Source organism: Lissotriton helveticus, chromosome 3_1 (genome assembly GCF_964261635.1).
Source record: "Lissotriton helveticus chromosome 3_1, aLisHel1.1, whole genome shotgun sequence".
NCBI classification, from domain to species: Eukaryota; Metazoa; Chordata; class Amphibia; order Caudata; family Salamandridae; genus Lissotriton; species Lissotriton helveticus.
In genome coordinates this window covers 1,912,940,353-1,912,965,820 of record NC_136061.1, presented here as the reverse complement: position 1 = coordinate 1,912,965,820, position 25,468 = coordinate 1,912,940,353, and the positions used below count along the sequence as shown (strand labels likewise).

General features: G+C 44.1%; 1 protein-coding gene across 2 annotated transcripts in view; it reads left to right on the top strand.

Annotated features, from left to right (window-relative positions):
* OSBPL5 (oxysterol binding protein like 5) overlaps positions 1–25,468 on the top strand; it is a 970,364-nt gene that overhangs the window by 795,651 nt on the left and 149,245 nt on the right. For both annotated transcript variants that reach the window (XM_078682923.1, XM_078682922.1), the window contains 2 exons: positions 3,854–3,950; positions 7,661–7,759. In XM_078682923.1, the coding sequence (XP_078539049.1) occupies positions 3,854–3,950; positions 7,661–7,759 (196 nt within the window). The remainder of the gene's footprint in view (positions 1–3,853; positions 3,951–7,660; positions 7,760–25,468) is intronic.

Below are 25,468 nucleotides of genomic sequence, written 5' to 3'. Positions count from 1 at the left end.
GCAGACCATATGTCTTTTCATGTAAGGTATGATATAAAGTGTGTTGTCAGCAATAAGCTTGAGGAATATCTTCTTGAGGCTACTCAAACAAGGTGGTGATAGCCAAAAGGTCAGGTTGATCTGAGAAAATATAATAAACAAAGCATAATCTTTAGTTCAAAGACATTGGGCATTGCAGACTGCCCAGAATACCTTTGTGTCTCTGCTGCTGAATTGGAGCTTTTCTGGTGAAAGTGCTTCCACCGACACAGTGGGAACACTGTAGTCAGAAATGAATGTCTGGCAGCTTGCCAAATGTTTACCAGAAATACTCCCCAAAGAGGGAGTTTATTTCTGCTAAACAAAATGTGTTTCGCCGTTATGCATTAAAAGTTTTCTCACAGGGTCTGTGAGTCATTTTGTACTTTTTCTTGCTTTTTTCTGGCCGTCAGAAACAAAATACACAAGCGTTGAAAAGTCCACCTTATACAGGTTATGTCTCCAAAGCGTAGATCCAGAGGCCATTCAGCAGATGAGAGCAGACAGTGATTGTAAATGACTGCAGGGAATTTTGTGTTTCTGTTGGACAGAAGCTATGCTGAATTGCGATGGGATTCCCACTCCTCATAACCTTGAATTTCCAAATCTGTGTTTAAACATAACGGCAACTTGACAGTGGCGGCTCCTCCGCTATGGCGGAGGAGCGTCACCTCTCTGTTTTTAAGCAGTGCGAAGTAGAAGCTTCCTGCTGCTTTATGGGTGGGCAGGGCTGCTCTGCTCTTGAAGCAGGGCAAGGGATGAGTGGTTTGCCCACTCCTAAGTGCGCTTAGTAAGTTGACTGTTTGGTCGGCACTATCAGGCTGCTTAAACCAGGCATGCACACATTCCCCGCTCTCCATGCAGGCTGCACTACAGCCTGCATGGAGAACAAGCCCAGGCTCCCATTCCCTGGTTGAGCGTCCAACCAGGATGCTCAAAAGCAATCACAATGCTGCTTTGCAGCGTTGTGATTGGTCAGGAGAGCCTGGGTGCCTACTAATCACAACACTGCATTGCAGCGTTGTGATTGGTCAGTGGGATCTGGCTGTGCTTCCGTCTGAGATGGAGAAGAGCAGGAACGGAGAAGCAGGACCGGGCGCAAAAGTAAGTTCATTAAAAATATATATATATGCGTGACGATCCCACGCGACCCCTCCCTGCGAGACCTACCTGCCCTGCCACCCGCAAACCATGCCAGCCGCCACTACAACTTGAAGATATCAATCAGGTGCCATCAAGAATTGTAACAATTGAAGTATTTTTGAATTAGTAGTTGAATCCAACCGTCAAGTCAATGACGGTTGGAGAAAGAAGTTACTGGCTCTTCCTTCAGAATAGTAATAGATCGATAGTCGTGGAGGCATTTTCTTTATGATAAAGTATGATTGGATCCCAGCCACTTTAGCCCTCAACTGGATCACTCTCCATTGATGATACACATTAAGTACTGGAAGATACGAGCCGAAATGTGCTCCACAAATAACATTTATTTTTCTATATAATAATTATTCATAGAATAAGCGATGATTTTAAAAATCAACATTGTATCAAGCTACCCCACCAGCTGCACTTGAAATGTTACTTTACTATCAGGTTTGTGCCGCTTGTAAGAGCAAATTTAAGACATTCCCTGACCCGCACACATTGCCAGCACTTGAAAACATATTGTCATTGGAGTCAGGCCGTAACTTCACCTCCCGGATCTACAACATAACACAACGTGACTCTCCGGTTGTTGTCCCACCATCCCACGGGACCTGGGAGTAGGACCTTGGGGAGAGCATCACGGATGAACAATGGAGCTTTGGTTGCAGGCAGTTAGAGCAACTGTCCCCCAATTATCGCCTCAGGCTCATCCACTTCAAATATCTCCATCAGTTATACCACACCCCCACACAAATGAATAGAATGGGTTTGCGCTCGGATTCCAACTGCTGGCGTTGCGGATCCTCCCACGCCACCTTTCTCCATGTAGCCTGGCAGTGTAGGCCCATTGCAAATTATTGGCTGTCAGTATTGCATCATATAAAGACTATAACTGAGCAGGAGCTCCCTTGCACTCTGATGGTGGCACTGCCAGGTGTCATTTTAAGTGTGGCGCCAAAGTCTAGGAAGCTGCCAGCAATGTTGTTACTGTTAGCAAAAAGACAGGTGGCCTTGCATTGGGAGCTGTCTCCCCACCCCTCCTCCACCCAACTGTAAAGGAGTGGGTCCGGGATGTGACATACTGCAGGGAGCAGCGGGAGTGTTACTGCGAACTCATGCATACTAGGTCCCGTCCGCGGGACATCTGGGACCCAGTGGCGGAATGGCTGTGCTCTGATGCCGCTGAGGTTCTGTGATGTAATTGTATTGTTAAATTGGCATGCTGTCACTGAGAAACTGACTATGTGATATATTGTTGCAAACTCTATATGGACAACATAGTGATTTAGGGACTTGTGTGTACAGAGTTATTGTGTTTATGACATTCTCCACATGATGTTATACATGCCTGTCCCAGCACGCTGGACCACATTATCTCGATGTCTGTTATCCTGTATTGTACTGCACTTTGTGTTGTTGTTTGTAATCATATTAAAATCAATAAAAAAAAGTATTAAAGAAAACATTATGGGCCAGATGTAGGTAGCCAAATACCGGTCGGTAACGGCCGATTCCGGCCGTTACCGACCGGTATTTGGCTTTTGAGATGTAGGTGGGTCGTTATTTACAGAATCGGTATATTTACCGATTCGGTAAATTTACCACTTCGGTATTTTACCGAATCGGTAAATATACCGATTCTGTAAATCCATATGTAGCTGACACTCCTAAGAGTGCCACAGGCCCTAAGAGTCGGTATTTTACCACCCAATTCTATTGGGTGGTAAAATACCGAATTCAGGTGTGCATGCACATCTGTGCATGCATACCTGTGCAATATGACACACAGACATGCCCTTAGGGCATGTATGTGTGCCACATGTCACACAAGCCTGTACTTGGGGTGCTAGAGGGTGTCAAAGTGACACCCCCTGCACCCTTGCAAGACTCGGTATTTACCGATTCTGTAAATACCGAATCTGTATTTCCCATTGATTCCTATGGGCTTCAAGGCCCATAGGAATCAATGTGAAATACCGATTCGGTATTTACAGAATCGGTAAATACCGAATCTTACCGATTTGGTAATTAGGAAATAAGGATTACCTACATATGCCTCCTTCCTATTTACCTACTCTTAAATACCGAATCGGTATGATTCGGTATTTAGGTGTCGGTAAATAGGAATTACCTACATCTGGCCCTTTATGAAGCTGTTTTGGGCAGTGCTTAGCTCTTAAAAGAATTACGTGCATGGGTTCAAAGTTTTTCTTTGGAGTCCTCTGCCAGACCTATATGCTAGGATTGCCAAATAGCAAAACTGTCTAGTGTTGATCCTGCTTTTTCGTTTTGTGGCAGTATTTCTAGTTTTCTCTTCCTCGTTCTTTCTTTTTTTTCTGCCTTTTGTCCCATGCTCTTGTTCAAAGTATTGTGTTGAAAAACAAGCTCTTGTGCTGGTTCCCACCACCAGCACAAATTAAGCATTGGCTACTGGCATGTATTTAGCACTTCTTCTCCAAGATTACAAGCCAGGATATTTTTTATATTTTATATGCATGACTAGCAGTTTGACAGACATTAGAAATAAGTTGCCATGTTATTTTTTGTAACCATTTCTGTTTATTGGTTGTCAATGCTATATAATCAAATACACTTTGCTCAGCAGTGTAACCACATTATTAATGTTCCAGTGTGATTTCCAAATAAACCCCAAAGCGTGTTCCTAAGACCAATTTATTTTTCTTCACAGGTATCGCATCATCCACCAGTATCGGCCTTCCACGTCAGCAACAGGAAGGATGGTTTTTGCATAAGTGGAAGCATTCTAGCTAAATCCAAGTTTTATGGTACTATGTAATTTTGACTTTAGTTTGAAAAAAATCATGGCTTTTATGCCTTTCTGAACACTTGTGTTTTGGTTTCCTCAATATGTATGTGTAAAAGCTAATTCTGGAAAATTCTGTGTCTAGTAGAAAATTGTAATATTGAACTGTGCAAAATATAACATTGTAGATTTTCGAAATGGTAACTGATATGGGTTTGCTTATTGAACTAGTAGAATGCTATGCCCGGGTTCAAAAAGGAGATGGAGGGCCTCATTACAATGTTGGCAGATGAGATGCTCCGTTCTAAATGTGACGGATTTCACGTCCGCTGTATTACAAGTTCCGTAGGGTATAATGGAATTGTATTTGGTGGACAGGATAGCAGTCATGTTCGTGACGGAGTACCCTGTCCGCCAAGATCGTAATCAGGCCCAGAGTCTGCCTACTCTATCAGAATGCAAGTGCTGTATGTGATGCGTTTGAGGGGTAGATCTTGTTAACACCTCACTGTAGACAATTTGTAAAATGAATTCCTCACTTGTCATCTTCCATTTTGAGAACGTACTGTGGGAGCAAAACTGAGTTTCTTCTGTCAACATGTTCTGTGGTAGGTATTGTAGGGCCTGTTCCACAAACATAGTAAGAAAAAAGAGGGGCAACCCATTACGCCTCACAGGAACCTAGGTCAACATGTCTATAATAAATAGTGGCTCACTGGGGACTCAGTACCATGTTACTCTTGTGGGTGATAGTGCACTTTACAAATACACATAACATAACATTGATATATGGTAAGCATTATACATTAGTAGTAAATGAATTACTACTGAAATTAATTCAAGAAGAAGTAAATAGTCTGCTAACAAAAAGTTCATTAGAAAAGATATACAAGAAAATTTCAAGGAATGTCACATTTAGTTCCCAGTGTCCTCGGTGATCACACAGCGAAGAAACCTTTGACATTGAGTATAAAAGTGTATGTACTAAAGCTGATAACGTGGATCAGAATAAGTAAAGATAGCCACACAATTGCTATAGTTAAGAGAGTCTTCATTATAATACTGTGTGTGCCTGCTCAGATGTCAATGAAGTTCAACTCTACAGGTCATCATTAGGACAATTGCAATTAGAGGGTGGAAAATCATTAGTGCCACCATGGCAAATGGGTACCAAAAATTTGATGAGACAAGAATTCATTCTTTGAAATCCTGTAACAAGTATTCCTCCTGAAAGCGGCCTCTGCATATGGGTGGGCTCCCACAGAATCAGCACCTGGCCAAATTGATTACTATGCACAAAATAGGTAAGCCCAAAAATAAGTGTTCTTCCTAAAGGCCAATCTCGCTCTTAAATGCGGGCCCCAAAATACTGACCAAGTTATAGGCCACCCGTCTGGGTCGGGTTATCAGCAAGTTGGTACACCCAGACCAGTCGGGATTTATGCCCAACAGAAACACAGCACTCAATCTGAGGAGGCTTAATGGGGTGTTGGGATGTAAGGAAACTGTCATGGAAGATGCAGTAGTGGTGTCCTTGGATGCCACTATGGCCTTTGACACTGTAGAATGGCCATACCGCTTTGCAGTGCCAGGTAAGATGGGATTTGGACCAAATGTTATCAACTGGGTAAAACTGTTATACTCGGAACCTCAAGCGCAAGTGGTCGTAAATAATAAAAACTCTGCTGTCCACTGTCCCCCTTGCTCTTTGCGCTAACTCTGGAGCTCCTTGCGGCATGGATCCATAAAGACCCCGTTATTCAGGGCCTTAAATGTGCAGAAAACTGGGAAGACCGCATCTCCCTCTATGTGGACGATATCCTATTGTATTCGTCCTCACCCAGGGCATTGTTACATAGAGTTCTCAACATATTTACAAGCTTTGGCAAATACCCGGGTTATACGATTAATGGAAGAAAGTCTTTGATTTATGCCCTAAGTGGAAGACTCCCTCCCCTACCCGAGAGTGCCAATTGCAGGAGGCAAAAGACTGATTCCAATACCTAGGAATGTATATAACTGACCCAAGGGCTGGCTACGAGAGTAATCTCCTACCCCGTTGCAACGCTTGAAACAAGATGTGGGAAACTGGAAGACTCTCCCACTGTCGTTTTTGGGTAGAGCCGCCCTATTTAAAATGATGTTGTTACAGCGATTCCTATATGCCCTGCAGAATTTCCCTAACCTAAGGGCACAGAGAGAGCTACTATGGAAGGGGGCCTGTATTTCACATACAAATCTGGTGAGGGGATGGTACAATGGGGGAATAGGGCATACGGATATTAAAAAATACTACTGGGTGGCCCACCTGTCTGCAATCAACCAATGCACTTATCGGCACTGGGATGACCTGGGCTACAGGATGAAGGAATGGCTCCTGCCTGGGGTAAATTATAATATGGCACTCTACTCCATACCTTCAAAATTCCAACTGACAGGACCCAACAGACATTCAGTGCAGGTGTGGCATGTGGCCACTAGAAGCATGAGATGGGGGCATAAGATAACTCAGGCCACCCGCTTGTGGGATTCAGAACGGTTGGGTACCTTGCAAAAGATGAAGGGATTTGATAAATTGGACATAATAGGGATCTCCAGGGTGGGCGACTTGTGGAGGGTGGGAGAGGTTGTTTAATACTCTACCCTGCAACAAGAATATGAGATGGCAGACGCGGAACGTTTTCGATACCTGCAGGTGCGGCATGCTTTGACTCCACAGATATCGAGGGGAGAGACCACCCCCAGAGGGCTCGCCACTAGAAGACCGATTCCTAGACGGTTATATGCAAACAAAGGCAATATCCTTAACCTATAAAAAAAACTGATAAATAATACCCCAGACCCATTGGAAAGCCTCCGTGGGTGTTGGCAAAGGGACAACTCGGACTTGGACGAAGACAAGTGGCAGTAAGCAATAGCCTCTCCCAGGGAGGTTGCGATCTCAGCTAGACTTAGACTGGTCCAGATACACAGGATATGCGTCATGGAACCCATACTATTCAAAATGGGTGCAGGCGGAAATGCGGCCATAAGGGTACATTTATACATATATTGTGGGAGTGCATTCATGTCGAAACATACTGGATAGGAATACATTGTAGCTTGGGGGAAGTGCTCGGAACACAAATGGATCTCAATGTCAAGAGATGTTTCTTGAACATATGGGAACCCACTGACCTGAATACCAAAGAAAAAACATGGGTATCGCTGGGCCTGAGGGTCGCAAAACATAATGTGGCTAGAATGTGGGGCGCCAGTGTGGAACCTTCCGTAGAAGCATGGGAAACCGATATGGACTGGAATATGATGAGGGAAAAGACCGTTTATATTGCAAGGGGCTGTCCGAAAAAATGGTCACAAATATAGAGTAAATGAAACAAGTATAGAGGTAATACTTGTGTTCCACCTACTATCCCCTCCCTCGTCTCTCCCACAATATAACTATAATGTACCAATATGTCAATTATTGTAATATGTATCTGTATACCCAATGTACATACAAGATATAGAAGGCCAGAGCCTCTCCTTGATTGTTTGTGGTATAAATGTTGCACTACTGTCTTTATAAAAAGATTTATAAAAAAAAAAAAGGGAAAGCAGGCATTTATATATGGTGTAACAATTGATTCAGATATTGGACTGAAAAGTTAATCTTTTAGAATATCTTTTTCAGTGAACATATGAAAAGTTATAAACTGCAACATTTGTAATATGTTTCTTTATTAACCACAGGTAATTCACTTTCTGCAATACTGGACGGCAAAGCTCGACTTACATTCCTAAGTAGAGGAGAGGACTACATCATTACAATGCCGTACGCACACTGTAAAGGTGAGAGGTGTACATGTTAAACCTAAATGTAAGAGAAAACCATACTGTGCTGCACGTTCAGATCATGATGACAGTGGCGGCTGCCTCTGTATTGGGGTCGTAGGCCGGGGAGGCATGGCTCTCCTCTGTCCTTGCTCTCTGCCACCGGAAGCATCCAGGCTCCCGGACTCTCCCAGCCAATTACAACGCTTCAGGAGCAGCGTCATGATTGGTCTGACTGGCCACTCAGGCAGTACGTGGGAGCCTGGACATGTTCTCCACTGAGTTGTGCAACACATCCCAGTAGAGAACACCTCATTTTTCCTCCTGATCTTCTTGGACCTAGACGCTCCTTGGTCTCCGCTAGATTTGTTAGGCCTCCCTGAGCTGAAAGAGGCTCCCTTCTGGCATATGTGTTGTGCTTTCTCCTAGGGCGTGACCTTTGTAACCCATATTTCGGCAATATATTCCTGTGTTTGACTGTTCTAGCTAGGTCTCTCTTTGTTTTGTGGCCATATGCTCACCTACTCCCTCTTCTCCCCCTCCACGTCTCTATTCTGGCCGTCTACCACTTAACATCATGGATCCTTATTCACAGTTCAAGCTAATTCAACTGGGCATCAATGCCTTTACTATTGAATTCCCTCCCAGCCTATCTAAAATGCATTCAAATGCATCCAAATGCCTCAAACATAGAATTCTCAAAGCTTACCCTGAAATGCTAATTTCTGACCCTTACCGGGATTTAAGACTTGCGATCTCATCTTCGACTCAAAAAGAAGAGCCAAATGGAAGAATGCTATCTGTTCTCTTAGCCTGATCACCTCTTCCAAAAATTCGCTCATGAAACTAGGTTAGTGGTAACCCCTTCAACCACTTTCAAAGCAAATTCTACTATCTCCAGCTATAATAATGGGATAATCCTCATCCAAACTGCAGACTGCCATCTAGGGTCTTTAGAGGTAATTTTTCACATTATCAAAAACTCCATCTCTAACCAGGTTCCTGACACTCCTACATATGGGCTCTGCAACCGTCCCTCGTCTTTGTCCCACCAAACGACCCCCGCTGGTAACTTCACTCCCCCTGTCACTATCCCCCTATCCTCCTCTAATGCTTCCAGACCCCCTCTTTTGCCCATCTTGCCTTCATGTTGGTGGGATACAGGTTCTCGAGGGAAACATCGTTTACAACGCGGTGTTTACACCGCACTACCTTTACCACGCTGCCATTACAAGCCAAGTCATTACTACGACTTGCGCTGGATGGCGCTGTTGTTTAAGGAATATTGTAATTTTATATTCCAACACCTTCCCTACTGTTACGTGGGCTGGTGTTGGAATATAAAATTATATTAATCCTCAATCCACGCCCTCCAACGCAAGTCGTTGTAACGACTTGCGTTGTAGAAACCGCATTGTAAAGTACCGCGATCTAAAAGATCGAATTGTACTGACATACATACGGTTCTCAACGGGTGAGTGGTATCACCCGGAATAAGGTCATACAGAACACTGCTCCCCTCCACACCACACCGTACCTCCACTCACCCTGTGTTTGCCCTGGCCTATCTGACCTGCGGTCTATCCTTCCTGCCTCTTAGCTAGAGAGATGTCTTTCCTGAAGCCATATTTCCCATCTGTGATCTACCCCAACACCATGTCGTCCCTAGAGAATCTAGATGATCAGCTTAATAGTTCTCCTCTGCCCCCCTGCCATCTTAAAAACCTTTCCTTGCTAACCAACCCCTACCTGGAGCTCTCTGGACATCAACCCACAACCGCTGCCATCAGTATTCCAGCTCAGCCTACGAGTTCCCTGACACACTCCTCGAGTCTCATCTACTCTTTGTACCCTCTTCCACTTTGGACACTATCTCGCTTGATATCCAACAACTCAAGTGCTGACTTACAAAAGCTCATACTCATCACCACTAAACTGGCTAACGATAGATTGACAGACAGGTCTACAGGGATCTACAGACACAATCTTACTCCTGACACTTCCCCCTACTCTAAGCTACCATTCCCCCCTCTACCATTGATTGTTCTCAATCGTATGCATCCACTCGTTGGAGAACCATACTATTCTCAAACGCTCCCTCTAGTCCCTCTAGATCCATGAATTCCTTCACAGGGAATGATATCGATACTCTCCTGCACTCCTATAATGCCTCTCTCATGGACAAGTCAGATAATCAGGAACACCTTCTAGCGGAACTGGGGTGGCAGAGTGGGCTAAAGAATGGTGATGGATTAAACCGAGATCTGTTGACTGGGTGTAAGTGTTTGATTGGTTCAGATACTCCGTCCATCACCACCCCCTTTTGTACCGCTTTTTTGCCATAAGTTGGCAGGATATGCTCAGACGTGAGTCCCTTGCTCACTTTGCCACTGGATTCAAGCAAGCCTGGCTGAAGACGGCTGTAATGCCAGAAACCGGTCCTAGGAAGCTTGTTTCCTGTCCAGGGAAGGCATGGCTTGGCAGTTCGGGCTGGACTGTTCCTATGAGGCACAGGGTCAGACTGATTTGCATATGGCCATGTCTGAACTGGGGTGGCAGAGTGGGCTAAAGAATGGTGATGGATCAAACCCATATCTGTTGACTGGGTGTGAGTGTTTGATTGGATCAGATGCTCCGTCCATCACCACCCCCTTTTGTATCGCTTTGCTCGCCATAAGTTGCCAGGGTATGCTCAGACGTGAGTCCCTTGCTCACTTTGCCACTGGATTCAAGCAAGCCTGGCTGAAGACGGCTGTAATACCAGAAACCGGTCCTAGGAAGCTTGTTTCCGGTCCAGAGAAGGCATGGCTTGGCAGTTCGGGCTGGACTGTTCCCATGAGGCACAGGGTCAGACTGATTTGCATATGGCCATGTCTGAACTGGGGTGGCAGAGTGGGCTAAAGAATGGTGATGGATTAAACCCAGATCTGTTGACTGGGTGTGAGTGTTTGATTGGTTCAGATGCTCTGTCCATCACCAGCCCCTTTTGTACTGCTTTGTTCGCCATAGGATGGCAGAGTATGCTCAGACGTGAGTCCCTTGCTCACTTTGCCACTGGATTCAAGCAAGCCTGGCTGAAGACGGCTGTAATGCCAGAAACCGGTCCTAGGAAGCTTGTTTCCAGTCCAGGTAAGGCTTTAGCTTGGCAGTTCGGGCTGGACTGTTCGCATGAGGCACATGGTCAGACTGATTTGCATATGGCCATGCCTGAACTCGGGTGGCAGAGCGGGATAAGGAATGGTGATGGATTAAACCCAGATCTGTTGACCGGGTGTGAGTGTTTGATTGGTTCAGATGCTCCGTCCATCACCACCCCCTTTTGTATCGCTTTGTTCGCCATAAGTTGTACTAGGATATGCTCAGACGTGAGTCCTTGCTCACTTTGCCACTGGTTACAAGCAAGCCTGGCTGAAGACGGCTGTAATGCCAGAAACTGGTCCTAGGAAGCTTGTTTCCGGTCCAGGGAAGGCATGGCTTGGCAGTTCGGGCTGGACTGTTCCCATGAGGCACAGGGTCAGACTGATTTCCATATGGCCATGTCTGAACTGGGGTGGCAGAGTGGGCTAAAGAATGGTGATGGATTAAAGCCAGATCTGTTGACTGGGTGTGAGTGTTTGATTGGTTCAGATGCTCCTTCCATCACCACCCCCTTTTTTACCGTTTTGTTTGCCATAAGTTGGCAGGGTATGCTGAGACGTGAGTCCCTTGCTCACTTTGCGACTGGATTCAAGCATGCCTGGCTGAAGACGGCTGTAATGCCATAAACCGGTCCTAGGAAGCTTGCTTCCGGTCCATGGAAGGCATGGCTTGGCAGTTCGGGCTGGACTGTTCCCATGAGGCACAGGGGCAGACTGATTTGCATATGACCATGTCTGAACTGGGGTGGCAGAGTGGGCTAAAGAATGGTGAAGGATTAAACCCAGATTTGTTGACTGGGTGTGAGTGTTTGATTGGTTCAGATGTTCCGTCCATCACCACCCACTTTTGTACTGCTTTGTTCGCCATAAGTTGGCAGGGTATGCTCAGACGTGAGTCCCTTGCTCACTTTGCCACTGGATTCAAGCAAGCCTAGTTGAAGACGGCTGTAATGCCAGAAACCGGTCCCAGGAAGCTTGTTTCCGGTCCAGGGAAGGCATGGCTTGGCAGTTCGGGCTTGACTGTTCCCATGAGACACAGGGTCAGACTGATTTGCATATGGCTATAATGTCTGAACTGGGGTGGCAGAGTGGGCTAAAGAATGGTGATGATTTAAACCCAGATCTGTTGACTGGGTGTGAGTGTTTGATTGGTTCAGATGCTCAGTCCATCACCACCCCCTTTTGTACCGCTTTGTTTACCATAAATTGGCAGGGTATGCTAAGACGTGAGTCCCTTGCTCACTTTGCCACTGGATTCAAGCAAGCCTGGCTGAAGACGGCTGTAATGCCAGAAACCGGTACTAGGAAGCTTGTTTCCGGTCCAGGGAAGGCATGGCTTGGCAGTTCGGGCTGGATTGTTACCATGAGGCACAGGGTCAGACTGATTTGCATATGGCAATGTCTGAACTGGGGTGGCAGAGTGGGCTAAAGAATGGTGATTGATTAAACCCAGATCTGTTGACTGGGTGTGAGTGTTTGATTGGTTCAGATGCTCTGTCCATCACCACCCCCTTTTGTACCGCTTTGTTCGCCATAGTTGGCAGGGTATGCTCAGACGTGAGTCCCTTGCTCACTTTGCCACTGGATTCAAGCAAGCCTGGCTGAAGATGGCTGTAATGCCAGAAACTGGTCCTAGGAAGCTTGTTTCCGGTCCAGGGAAGGCATGGCTTGGCAGTTCGGGCTGGACTGTTCCCATGAGGCACAGGGTCAGACTGATTTGCATATGGCCATGTCTGAACTGGGGTTGCAGAGTGGGCTAAAGAATGGTGATGGATTAAACCCTGATCTGTTGACTGGGTGTGAGTGTTTGATTGGTTCAGATAATCCGTCCATCACCGCCCCCTTTTGTACCGCTTTGTAAGGTCTCTAAGAGCAACCTCGCAAACTCCCCATTTCGGATGGGTGATCCAGACGATGTCATGTAACATCTCTGAGACCAGAGCTGTCCGAAGTCATGAACCACACCAAACCCGTACTGGCTGTCAGTGTAGATGGTAATTCGAATTTGATCTGCTGCTAAGCTGGCATGAGTCAAAGCAATGAGGCACGAGTCAAAGCAATGATCTCAGCTATCTGAGCAGAGTATACTCCTTCAAGGCATGCAGCTTTGACTACTCCTGTAATAGTACATACAGCAAAGGCTGCTCTCAAACGACCAACACTGTCTCTTAAACCTGAACCATCAACACAGAAAATCTCATCAGGGTCAAGCAATGGTTCATCAAGAATGTCAGGTCTTGGTTTGGTGCAAAGTTCAGTCACATCAAGACAATCATGGTCCACACAATCTTCATCAAGTGTGTTCGGCAACGGCATCAATGTAGCAGGATTCAAAATAGAACACCTCTTGAGGGTCACATTCTCCACAGCAAGTATAACCTGCTTGTAGCGTGTGAGCCTATTATTGGTCAAGTGCTGTGTCTTGGTCCTGGTCATTAACAATTCAACAGAATGTGGAAAAACACTGTTAGCTGATGACCCATGACAATACTCTCACACCTTACAATGCTGACACCCGTTGCAGCAACGGATTTGAGACATCTGGGCAACGCCGAAGCTACTGAATCTAAAATAGCTGAAAAGTAGGCAACTGGTCTACGGACACCTCCATGATCCTGGACTAAAACTGCTAATGCACAACCTTCTTGCCCACAGCAAAACAATGAAAACGTTTGTTGTAGTCAGGCATCCCCAATGCCAGAGCATGACAAAGGTCCTCTCGCAACTCTAAGAATGCCTTCATATAGTCATCGTTCCATGATACCGGATCACTTACATCCTTGTGCGTCAGTCTCTGTAAGGGCTTTGCTTTCAATGAGAAGTTGGCAATCCACTGACGACAGTAGCCAACCATCCCTAAGAACATCCTAACTTATCTCTGAGTAGAAGGCACCATCATTCCCATGATTGCCTCTATCCTGTCTGGTGACACCTTCCTCTTGCTTTTTTCTATCCGGTGACCCAAATACTGCACCTCGCTCAAGCAGTACTGTAGCTTATTTGGTGGCACCTTGTGTCCATTCCCTGCCAAATGATTCAGTAAGGCAATGGTATCAACCCTGCACGCATCTTCAGTCTCTGACACCACAAGGAGAACGTCAATGTACTGTACGAGAACAGAGTTCTGCGGCAGTACAAGACTCTCAAGATTCTTCTTCAAGATCTGATTAAAGATTGATGGACTCTCTGTATACCCCTGTGGGATACGACACCATGTTAAAACACGGTTTTCCAGCTTAAATGCGAAAAGAAATTGGCTTTCCTCATGCAATGGAATCGAGAAGAAAGCCTGACAAAGGTTAATCACAGTGAACCATTCCACTTGACATGGAATCTGGAACAATATCACAGATGGATTCGGTACCACTGGACAACAGGGAACAACTATGTTGTTCACCCGGCGCAAATCCTGAACAATTCTAAATTTCCCACTCGGCTTCTGCAACCCCATAATAGGCGAGTTACATGGACTGCCCATTATCTCCTTAAGGATCCCTTGCTTGATCATGTACTCGATCACAGGTCTTATCACGGCAATCGTCTCTGGGGTCAAATTGTACTGGGGTGTTCTTGGAAAATCAACATTCGGCTTAACCTGAATCTTGACAGGCTTAACTCCTTTGATCAAGCCTATGTCCTCACCAGTGAAGTGCCACACTTCCTGTGAGACCGAGTCCCTCAAATTTAGTGGAAGCTCTTCCACTGTCACAACAGGGTACATTTCAATACACAAATGTTGATTTGAGACCTTAAAAGCAGCATCATCATCACTAGTTTGCAGTTCCACTCCTTTAGGGGTACAATAGATGGTGCAATTGACTTTACACAGGAGATCCCTCCCTAATAAACACACAGGGCTCGAATCGCACACCACAAACTGGTGTCGTTCACGAAACGTTCCTATTTTCACAGGTATCGGCTCTGTCAAAGGGCTTGTTATTTTCTTATTTGCAACACCTACAACTTGGATACTCTGTCCTGAGAGGGTTAGGTTAGGGACTACTGCAGATCTTACAGTAGAACGGGTAGCACCAGTATCAACCAACAAGGTGGTAGAGTGACCATCAACATCAGCTTCCACAAAGGGTCCCCTTTGGTCTACCTCCAAGACTGCCCCAAGAGTGCAGTCTTCCTCCCCCCTCAGGCACCGTCATGCCAACGGGTCTAGGTAACAGTCATCACTGTCATCAAAAAGGGGCATCTGTTGGTAAGTCTGAGTCCCTGTCGAGATCCACGGAGGCAGGGGAACTTGTACTCGTGGAGCCGAATCCCCCCTTTTGTCGACTTGACTTTGCTACCGCCTTTGTCACCTCTGGCTCTGGCACCTGCACTACTTCTTCCTCCTGCTGTACCTGATTTGCAGGATTCCAGGGACACTCGCGTCTCCATTGTCCAATCTGGTGACACTGATGACACTCCATGGTCTTTTTCAGTGTTGCCAAATCCACCTTTGGGCTAGAATCGTCTGTACTTCCCTTTGGCTTGCCCTGACCATTCTGTTTCCTTCCCAGAGTGCCTCCCTTATCAGCCGCTAGCATCTGGACAGCATCAGCTTATCCTTGAGTTTCTTATGTTTCAAATCAATCTCATCACTGTAATATCTGGCATACCTCGATATCTCATCCAGCGGCTTGTTCTGCCAGCAAATTAAATGCTGCTGGATCATAAGGCAAATCTCAGGTCTCAATCCAGGACAAACTTTGACACAAACTGTCCCATATCTCTAGGATCCATTACATCCAACCCACTGTACTGTTTGAAAACTTGCAACAACCTTTCGTAGTACTCATGCACTGTACCTTAGCTTTCAACCACGTAATTTCCTGTTCATATTTCTTCATAACAAAAGGTGACAGGCCATTCGTGAGAACCTCCCTGTCCGGTTCAGATGTGGGCCATTCAACGGCAACCTTGCAGGCTACCCACAAGTCAGTCGGAACTAAAATGTCAAACAGTGTATTCAAATCATTCCACAACACTTTCGAAATCTTGACGAACCTCTCAATCTGCTTGTACCATTCAACTGGACTCTCTCTCAGTTTTGGGAATTCATTTGTGAATGCCGCCAAATCTCCTCTACTCCAAGGCACATGCACATACCCTCCACTAGCCACTTCTCATAAAGGGTAGTTCCCAATTCCTGATAGCCCCCCTCCCGGAGGAGGTGGTTCTGCTGCATTTCTCTTAACACTCTTTTTCTTGGACCATCTTTCTTCCCACTTGTAAAGCCTACTCCATGCTCGTATCCCTATAAGTAATTCTCTAATGTGGGTCTTTAGTCCAATTATCCTCTTTTCGTCCAAATCCTGATCAATATACTGTAACCGATGACCACCCTGCAAACATTTTCGTTTTAGACAAATCCACATCGTATCTGTTTGCCAATTCAGTTAGTTTCTCATGTGCAGTTCTTGCTTCATAAGTCACATCCTTTGCTACAAACAACAACTCCTCTGGCTCATAGAGTTCCCCTCTCTCTATAGGCAAGTTCCCTTCAACAATCTCATCTACTTCTGCTTTCAACCGCATCACATCTAACATTTTTCCTCCTCTTATTGCTGTCCTAAGGATACCTCGACTAGATGCACCACTTGACTCCCTGCAGTCACTGTCCTGTTCTCTGCACCTATTTACTTCAAAGGTGTCCCTTAAAGCCACTCTATTCTCGCCATTCCCATGATCCAAGTCCTCTCTTGACTGATCACCTTGAGTCCCTTCAACTGACTCCCATGTTCTCAGGTCTGACCTCAATTCTCCCAGGGATTTTGGTCTTGGTCCCCTCAGATCCATCGGCCCTCTTGACAAATCTGCTGTAGCCAGCAACGGTTTGCTTGACTCTACAGGCCTCGGTGATGGAACCAGATCATTCACTACTCTGCTCCCTCCAAAGCCAGCACTTCCTTCCATTCCTGTCTGTCGTGGGCTTCCATTCCTCTCCTGCTCTGGATTGTACACTGACACTATGGGACCAATGGTAACCGGCACTCTAAGAGCATCCGGTAACCTCTGAGAACTCACACTTTCCGCATTCTGCATTTCCCCCATTGAGAGTTGTCCAACTACTTCAGAACACAATGGGGCTTGGGGTTTCTTAGTTCCTTCTAACGGGGCTGATATGTCCCCCTCTGACTCCGGATTGTACGGAGGCGGTCTCTCAGATAACATCCTTTCTAACAAGCTTTCATCAGTATCACTGTCCTCATCCTTGACCTTCTTTTTCTGTGCGTCCCCTGACTTGACCAACAATGGATACAACTTATCCCCTTCAATCGTCTGCACCCTCCATCTCTATTCCAATGCATCCCATCTCGCATCCTGAAATGCCCTGACTGACATCTTCACTCATTCCTGTCTCCTGTCCCTGTTTCTTTCGTGTGCCGCCCTAATCCATGCATTCAGTGCCTCAACCTGAATCGGTCTAGGCAAAGGTCGCGAAGAAGCCATAATCGATATCAATTGGTATAACACTTCTAATCTAAAAGTTCCATATCTGGGAAAAGTCAATTCCTCATTTCCGTCCTTCATTTTGCACCAGTTCTCGAGCCACAGTATGATATGCAAACCCACATTCGTAGCCATGTAATGAGATGGGGTGTCCTCGGGCGGAGCCTCTCCCCCCCGATCTCATTTCTTTTCTCCTTTTTTGAACAGATCTCGTAAAACCTTAAAACATTTCATGATGAAACCAACGTTTCTCTGTTCGCAGCGCTTGTTTACTTCCTGACAACAATCCACCAATCCCAACGCGGCTTCACACCAACCGCCCTATCACAGCGCAGCACCTTCTGACGTCACTTTTCCTCCGCCCGCATACGTCCCATGCACACACTGAACTAATCGCCTGTACCTCCAAGCAAGTACTTCTCTGACGGTACGTCCACAGTCTGACTGTACGTCCACAGTCATGTAATTGTCTACCGAAACTGGCAACTGTCTGTCCATGAAACGACCGGACAATCACCTCACTGATAGGTTACAACCGCTCAGCAACTCACAACCAGCGTCAGTTACTCATGCACTCACACATTCATTCCCCCTATCTCGGTCCTGCGGGCAATCGATGGTACCTCACGATCCCCTTAACAATGGTTGACAACTACTTTGGGTTTACGGTTCACCCGACCCACTTAAGCTACTCCTTGAGCCTAAGATTTTTCCCGGGCTGCGCTCGCTCACAGCCTGATCTCCTTTCATACAACAGGCATTCCCACTCCGCAAGACATCGCAATACAAACACCGCAATCTAACAACATATAGCCCTATTCATACTCACTCTCCCACGAACTGCTGCTTTTGCCGTATTGTCACTCTCTTTCAGTTTCCATAAAACGCCGTCATCCGCTGGTAATGCACTGGACGGTCATCACCTGAATTCTATGGGCCTTGGGAAAACTCTTATCCTAACTTAGAACTCCCTTACTTCCAGAAACTAACCTTCCTCTGGCTACCAACTGATGACGCTGGGATTCTCGTATAGATTTTCACCTTACCAATCCAAAAAATCCCTGGCCGACTAGACCTTTTAATGTGCATGGAAGTGTGAAGGAAGTTCGTTAAATTTCATATTCTTTTGACAAATTCCTAATTCAACACGTTTTAATTTGAAGGAACATTGACTCAGAAGAAAAGTTTAAAAATGTATTACAAAGCCAAAAATAACTGGACATAAAAGCACCTCAACAAGAGGTTCAAAAAATAAACTGGCACTAATACAAACATAATCCTACGCAAGAGTCTGAAGACTCAAAATAAAAAGCAAAGTTAATTCAAGAAGCATTAGGTATGCAATAGCTGTGCCCACTGGAAAACTCGACTGCATCTGTTCCAATGGGAACTAAAAAATATTAGTCTGTCCCTACACTAACTCTAAAGTGACATCCCTACTTAACATCCCTCCCAGGCAAGAGAAAAGGTGTCAGCTGTGAAGGCTCCTTAAGAAGCACATTCACTTTCCAGGTAAGTATCCTCAATTTCTGAGCTCATTCTAAGATGCTCCTTAGTTTCTCCTGCCTATTCCAAACTAAGACCCATGTCTAATTGCAAATCTAATTGGACTGCCTTAGACAGGACCCAGTCTAAACCCAACTGACCTAACCCTAGCTTCACTAAGACCGAACTAACTCTCCACCCTCAGGGCACTTTCCCTAATACAAAATCACAAAAACAATGGATACACCCATGACACTCCTCCTTCAGCAGGTACAGCCTCTCATACTTTTCAAGCGTCAAACCTTCTTCTTCCAAAAACCGTTGCTGTGTCCTTGGGTCCCAGGCACCTTCTCCGCCAAATGTTGCAAGTGCACATACCAGTGCACCCCCTTCATCTCTTCTCCTACTAATCTAACTTCTAAACAATGGTTCATTCTACCTAACGAGCTACATGGACTTGCACCTGCAAAAGAAATGCATCAGACACAATCCCTCTGCACGCTCTAAGTTATAATTCAAAATTCAACTGCAACCGTGAGCTTCTTTCCCAAAATATATGTCCAACTCGACATTTCTAGTCATGCTAAGAAAACCACAGTTAGGCCTCTGCCAGCGTTTCCATGTCTCAGGCCTTTACTCTTTTAAATGCATTTCTAATATAACAACATAAACATTTCATCAATCAATCCTAACATTACATTTCACATTAGCAACCTTTATTCTCATGTTAAAACATCACGTTTCTTATCAGGCAGCCTACATGTGCAACTTTAATATGGCACGTTTAATCTCAATGCACGTTTACACACAGAGCAGTTATTTCTGAGTTAAGTAAAGCATGATTCTCTCAACTAAAACCCTACATCAATCTATAAATGATATAAACACAGTTCTGCATATTGGACAGATCCCCAGCCTAATGCTACATTATAAAATCACACAATAATATGGCCCTCTAAATATGCGGGTGCTCACTACTTGGGTCTATGGTGCACCCCTACAATTTCTCAAACAACATGGCGCTCTATCACAAGTATTGTTGAATTACGTCAACCTTTGTTTAAAAATTACAAAATAACTTGAATGTGCTATAGAACAATGCGTGACCTGTTATTAAATACCATGCATTTATTATTATTATGATATTTTTAAAGTGTGGACCTAGCTTCAAAAAGCAATGAAGCACAATACATAAATGGGGAACGTATACAAGAACATTACAGACATACATAACTTGTCAGCCTTATTCTATAACTCTTAGTGCCAGATGTATCAAAGGGGTTTACCTATTCTGTGTCTATGGGAAAATGCTGTAGTGTAGCCTTAGTGTCTGCACCTCATTTTCTGGGCATTGTGTCTGTATGTACAGGTTTTTACACTCACAGTTATAGATAAATTGTTGAAAAAGTGTAAACCAATAAAATCTATTGAGGAAGGGTGCGAATATCACTAATCTTTATAACAGACAATGGGCACCATTTTACTAAAAGATACAATACCAACCTGGGTTTCTGGACGGTGATGTACTATATTGTTAAGTAGTGCCTCCGCTCTGCTTTTATCAGGGTAGAAATATAACAAGGGCAAAGCTGAGACCTACCAATATATCCACAAAGAAGCAAAGCTGTAAGGGGAAATATTGCTTTGATATATACACTTCTGAACCACTAGGAAGGCAAAATTATGTATTCAATAAACATGTGTTAATATTGCAATTTTAACACCTAAAGCTATATAGAAATAGAATTCCCTAGATCAATGGTGGGACTGCAGTCTCATATACCATTGTCAACAGAATGGAAATCAATCTAAAGAAGTCCAAAATAATGATTCTGGGAAAACCAGCGTGCAGCCCCACCAGTGACCTCTGGGCTCGGACAGTGTAGAGTAGGTAATAGAGTACGAGTACCTGGGCATGCTTCTCGACAGACGCAGCTTCTTTAAACAGTGTCTGGAGCTTATGTGCTGGAAATAAATAGCTGTAACTGTAGCCTTCAAGCAACTTCCACATATCTCCCTCTTCTGAAAAGAATCCAGGCTAAACTGGTTCCAACCACCGTCTACGTAGTGAAGACTTGAGGGGAAGAGCAGCAGTTTACTTGGATTACGCAGTTACCAAACTCTTAAAGTCAGTCTTCTCCCTGCCGCGACACTCGTCGCCGGCCCAGTTAAGCATTCAATAGCATGGCAAGGAGCCTTCATCAGACTCTGCTACAAGCAAAAACAGGCTAATAATGGACCCTGAACCACAATCTCTGGGCGGATATGACTGGCATAGACCACTAACCCGGCTATAGCCTACCTCACCAATTCCTTAGCAGCTCTTGGCTTACTAGACGAATGGGAGATGATCTTCACTTTCTCCCAATTTAAAGTCTTGGCAAACAAGACAGTCAAAACATGCTCATTGCTTGCAGACAAAGATGCATTTGCACTGAGGGGCACGTTCGGTTCAAAATGGCGTCTTACACCAAGGAAGTACCACAACCATACTTTGTCAACTTTGCAAAAAAGCTCCCAAGACTGTGATTCACCAAATCTGCCTATGAGAGGCAAACATTTTAAGACCAGTTTGGATCCAGAGGAGATAACACCAATGTAGGCATGCAACCATAACTTGCTTTAATTCAACGGACACTCAGAGCTGGTGAATGCTCACAAAATACTTGACCACAAAATTAACCGACTAACCGATGCTACAATCTCGGCGGCTAAACTAGATGCTCCCTGATCAAGTTCTGCACAGGTTTTTCTTTTAACATGTGTTGCACTGCCACTTTACAACTTACTGGCAGCCTAAGCTTGATTGCTGCGTTTTATCTCAAGGACAATTTATCACGATAAGCACTCTATATGTGTAATATCCTGCACTTTGTCTTCATTTAGTTGAACAGCTGTTTAATATCTTGCGCAACTGCTTTAGTCTTTTTCCTGAAATGATTGTACTTAAATGGTTTTGTGTATGCACTTAGTCAATGGTTTTAATTAATTGAGCTCTTTAATAAATAAACTGAAACAGTGCTAACATGGATAATTAATAGTACATCAATGTATTTTAGAATTCTAGCTAAGTAACAGTGTGACAGATGTTGGTTCCATCTTGTTTGCTGCTGAGGGTATAGGGTTCAAGTATGTCCAGTAAGGCTCGAGTACATTTTTCAGCCTGGTCATCAATTTATTGCTTTATTCTCATTAGTTGTAACATTGGTGTGACCAATTTGAATTCACAGTCTAACCCTCTACCCAAACAGAAGTTGACATTGAATAGGGATTTGAAAACCTTTTCCCTGGAACTCGGCAACTGTTACAGATTTATGATCCTTGCTGTGAGTAGTACAGCATATCTGATTCAACCAAGCAGTAAACACTACAATATTTTGAATCTCATTATGTCCATTCCCAGAGAAATAACCATAGTTCAGATCTCATCTAAACTTATTTTGCTGTATGGATGTGCTGTGTAGACAGACAGACAGTCTAAGAGGTGCCCTCTCCCATCCCAAAGTATGTACATTGTTTACAATGCATGTTAACATTTCATTCAAGGTCGGGCCACTGCCATTTTCTCTTTACCACTTCAAGTGTTTTTCCCAACACGTAAGTGTGCCTTTTGGACATTTAGGGCCTGATCCAGAAAAAGCATTTTTAAGTATGTAAAGTAGTTCTCACATAGTACCTCTTTACTTACTACAAAATGCAATTCACAAACCTCCACATAGAGATCTCCAGCTTCACCTCTTCTACCTTTTCTGGGTGGAGAGATCTGCCCTGGTGGCATATATCTCTGCACAACTAGGTATATGATTTATTAGTAACTGTGGGAGGGACAAGAGGGAGTGGTGTGAAAATGGGAAATAGTTACTACTAAATGGGAGGGGTTTAAGGAAATTTAGGAAGGGTTTCATGGAGGAGCTTGGTTGGTAATACAAAACACACATCGCTTAAGAGTAAGACAATTGCAATTCACAAAATACACTTTTAATTCTAATATGGCCCTAATAGTAAAAAATCTGGCAAAAAAATACTCCAGCACAGCATTAGAGTAAGTCAGGCACCACACATGGCCAACCACTGATACTACCATACACCTCCATAAAACATAATAAAAGTAGGCTATATCACTAATACCCCCTAGGAAATAATGCAAAAACTAATTATTTTAATTCTAAATTTATAGTATATATTTTTTTTAAGTTAACATATTTAAATGTAATTGATACTAAATGTTATTGAATTTGAATTTAATATACGAACATTTAAAATAAATTAAATGAAATGTTTACCTTAGTTTAAAAAGTCTAAAAATGATTACAAATGAAACATAACATAACCAGTTTGTTACAAATCCATACTATTATTATAAAGAGAGAGCTGAAACCTTTGAGGCGGGTAAACTCAAGAAGTACAGCACCAATCACAACACCCAATACAGCATTGGAAAGGGGAGTTGCAGCAGATGGACATAGGCTATACAGGTGGCCACCATATACATTAGAAACGTCAAAGAACCTTAGCGGTAAAGTAGTCCCTTGTGGGCGTGGGCGTGTCGGGGCGTGTTCGTGGGCATGTCAAACTACACACATTTTACTTTGTGGCCGTAACTGTTGTCAGAGGGGCGTGGGTGTGGGCGTGTCAAACTACACACTCAGAGGGCCATTGGCGTGTCGGGGGCGTGGTCGTAGCCGTGTCAAAGTACACACATTATACTTTGTGAGAGGGGCGTACCACAACAGCGTTCTCAGAGGGGCGTGCCACAAATTTTATAACAAAAAAATGCCTGCGTCATTCAGTAGCGCGCCTTTCCATTCACGAGTTATAATCACTTCTCACACGTCCGTATAGAAGACACAAGGTGCGCCGCATTCACGCACATTAACATTCAGGCGGCGTTAATAACATATGTTGCGAAGCAACCTTTGTGGGCATAAGCGTTACCGATCTCAACCGGGGATAAACGCAGGCGTCTCAGAATGCACACGCCCACACGTCTCAGAATGCACATGCCCACACACAACAACGCTGAAGAGCGCGCACACCTCACGACGTGCACAAATGCTAATCTCACTGTGATGAGATTAGCGTTCGTGCACGTCGTGAGGTGTGCGTGCCCTTCAGCGTTGTTGTGTGTGGGCGTGTGGATTCTAAGACGACTGCTGCATTGGAAAGCGGTGGGGTAGTGTTCGGTAAAGTTTACCGTCCTTCAGGTAAATCTTTTTTATACCCGGACAACGTCGGGACGGGCAGCTAGTTAAATATAAATGTAATTGAGAGTGAGCAATTTTAATTTAAAGTATTGTTCAAAAACTAGTATTAAAGAAGTTAGAGCGTCCTATGTTCATTTTATTTGTTTAACATTATTTTCCTTTCTTATTTTACATTTAATTCATTTTACTTTTTTTTAAAATAATAAATAACATTTATAAATATTCCTAGAAATTCCTGCAGGGAGACCTTTGCCCCATGGTGGCAGAGATTTCCACAAATAGGTGCAAAGCTGATAGTATGAACGTTACACTAATAAACTCAGTCATCGGGCATTAAAACTACATCTCCATGTAAATCTCCACTCAGAAATTGTGAACAGCAAAAAGTGGAGAGTTACTCTAGGTGCAGATGTAAATCTACACATGAGTAGATCGACATGTGCAAACTTACGTTCGTGAATCAGACCCTAAGACGCTACAGTATAGTGTCCATGTGTTGCTTTAGCAACACTAACCTTTTGAACTGTTCAGATAGTGGTTTACTTCCTCCAGTCTTAAGTAGATATTATGTCGGAGTCTTCACATTTGATTTCAGTTTTTGGCTTTCCGTTCAAATAAAACTTTATGTGTGCCCTATTCTATTGCTAACATAATTTCTTCTTTTGTTAGTTGGCAATTCACAAATCTTAAGTAAGTTGAGTTGGAGTAGCAATCTGGATCACCTTCAGAAGTGATTCCTAGATGGTCTATGGCCCGGAAATTATTATGAACTCCACTGTCAGGATCCAGACTGATGGTTTTGCTTTCCGATTTCACGTCAGTTGAGCATACCTCAAGTCATTAAAAATCAAAACCATTTAAGTCTGTCATACCTTATTTTTGCTTAAATCCTACAAAAGATGAATAGCTCTGCACTAATACACTTTTTAACAGTTAATTTTAAAAACAGAGAGGCCGCAAGATAATAGGGTGACCCCTACATAAAGGAGGAAGATACATGAACATTTTGACAGGATGAAGGTTGCATGCACAGACATGGATAGGGGGGGTGGTATGGGAAGGGGGGGGATAGTTGAGCTTAAATAAAAGATGTTTGTTATAAAAGTGACATCTATTAAAACAGTATGGTATATTGAAGAAGGAGATAAAGAGAAGCAATAATATGCTAGGTCTTGCTATTATGAGGTATATAGCACTGTATGAATACATTTGTTGTGCCATTGGCGCTGTTTTTCTTGTCTCTCCTTCCTTTTGTTCTTTCGATTCATTGACCTTCCTTTGATGTATAGCTTCATAATATGCCGAAGAGGATGTATCTTATATTCTTGTCGCATATGTCAATAAAGATTTTTTTTAAAACAGGTAATTAAGAGACATATCCCAGTTAATCGCCAGATTCCTTGCTGTACGTGATACAACAGGTTAAAAATGTTTTAATGTCAGGCCATTGCAGTTTA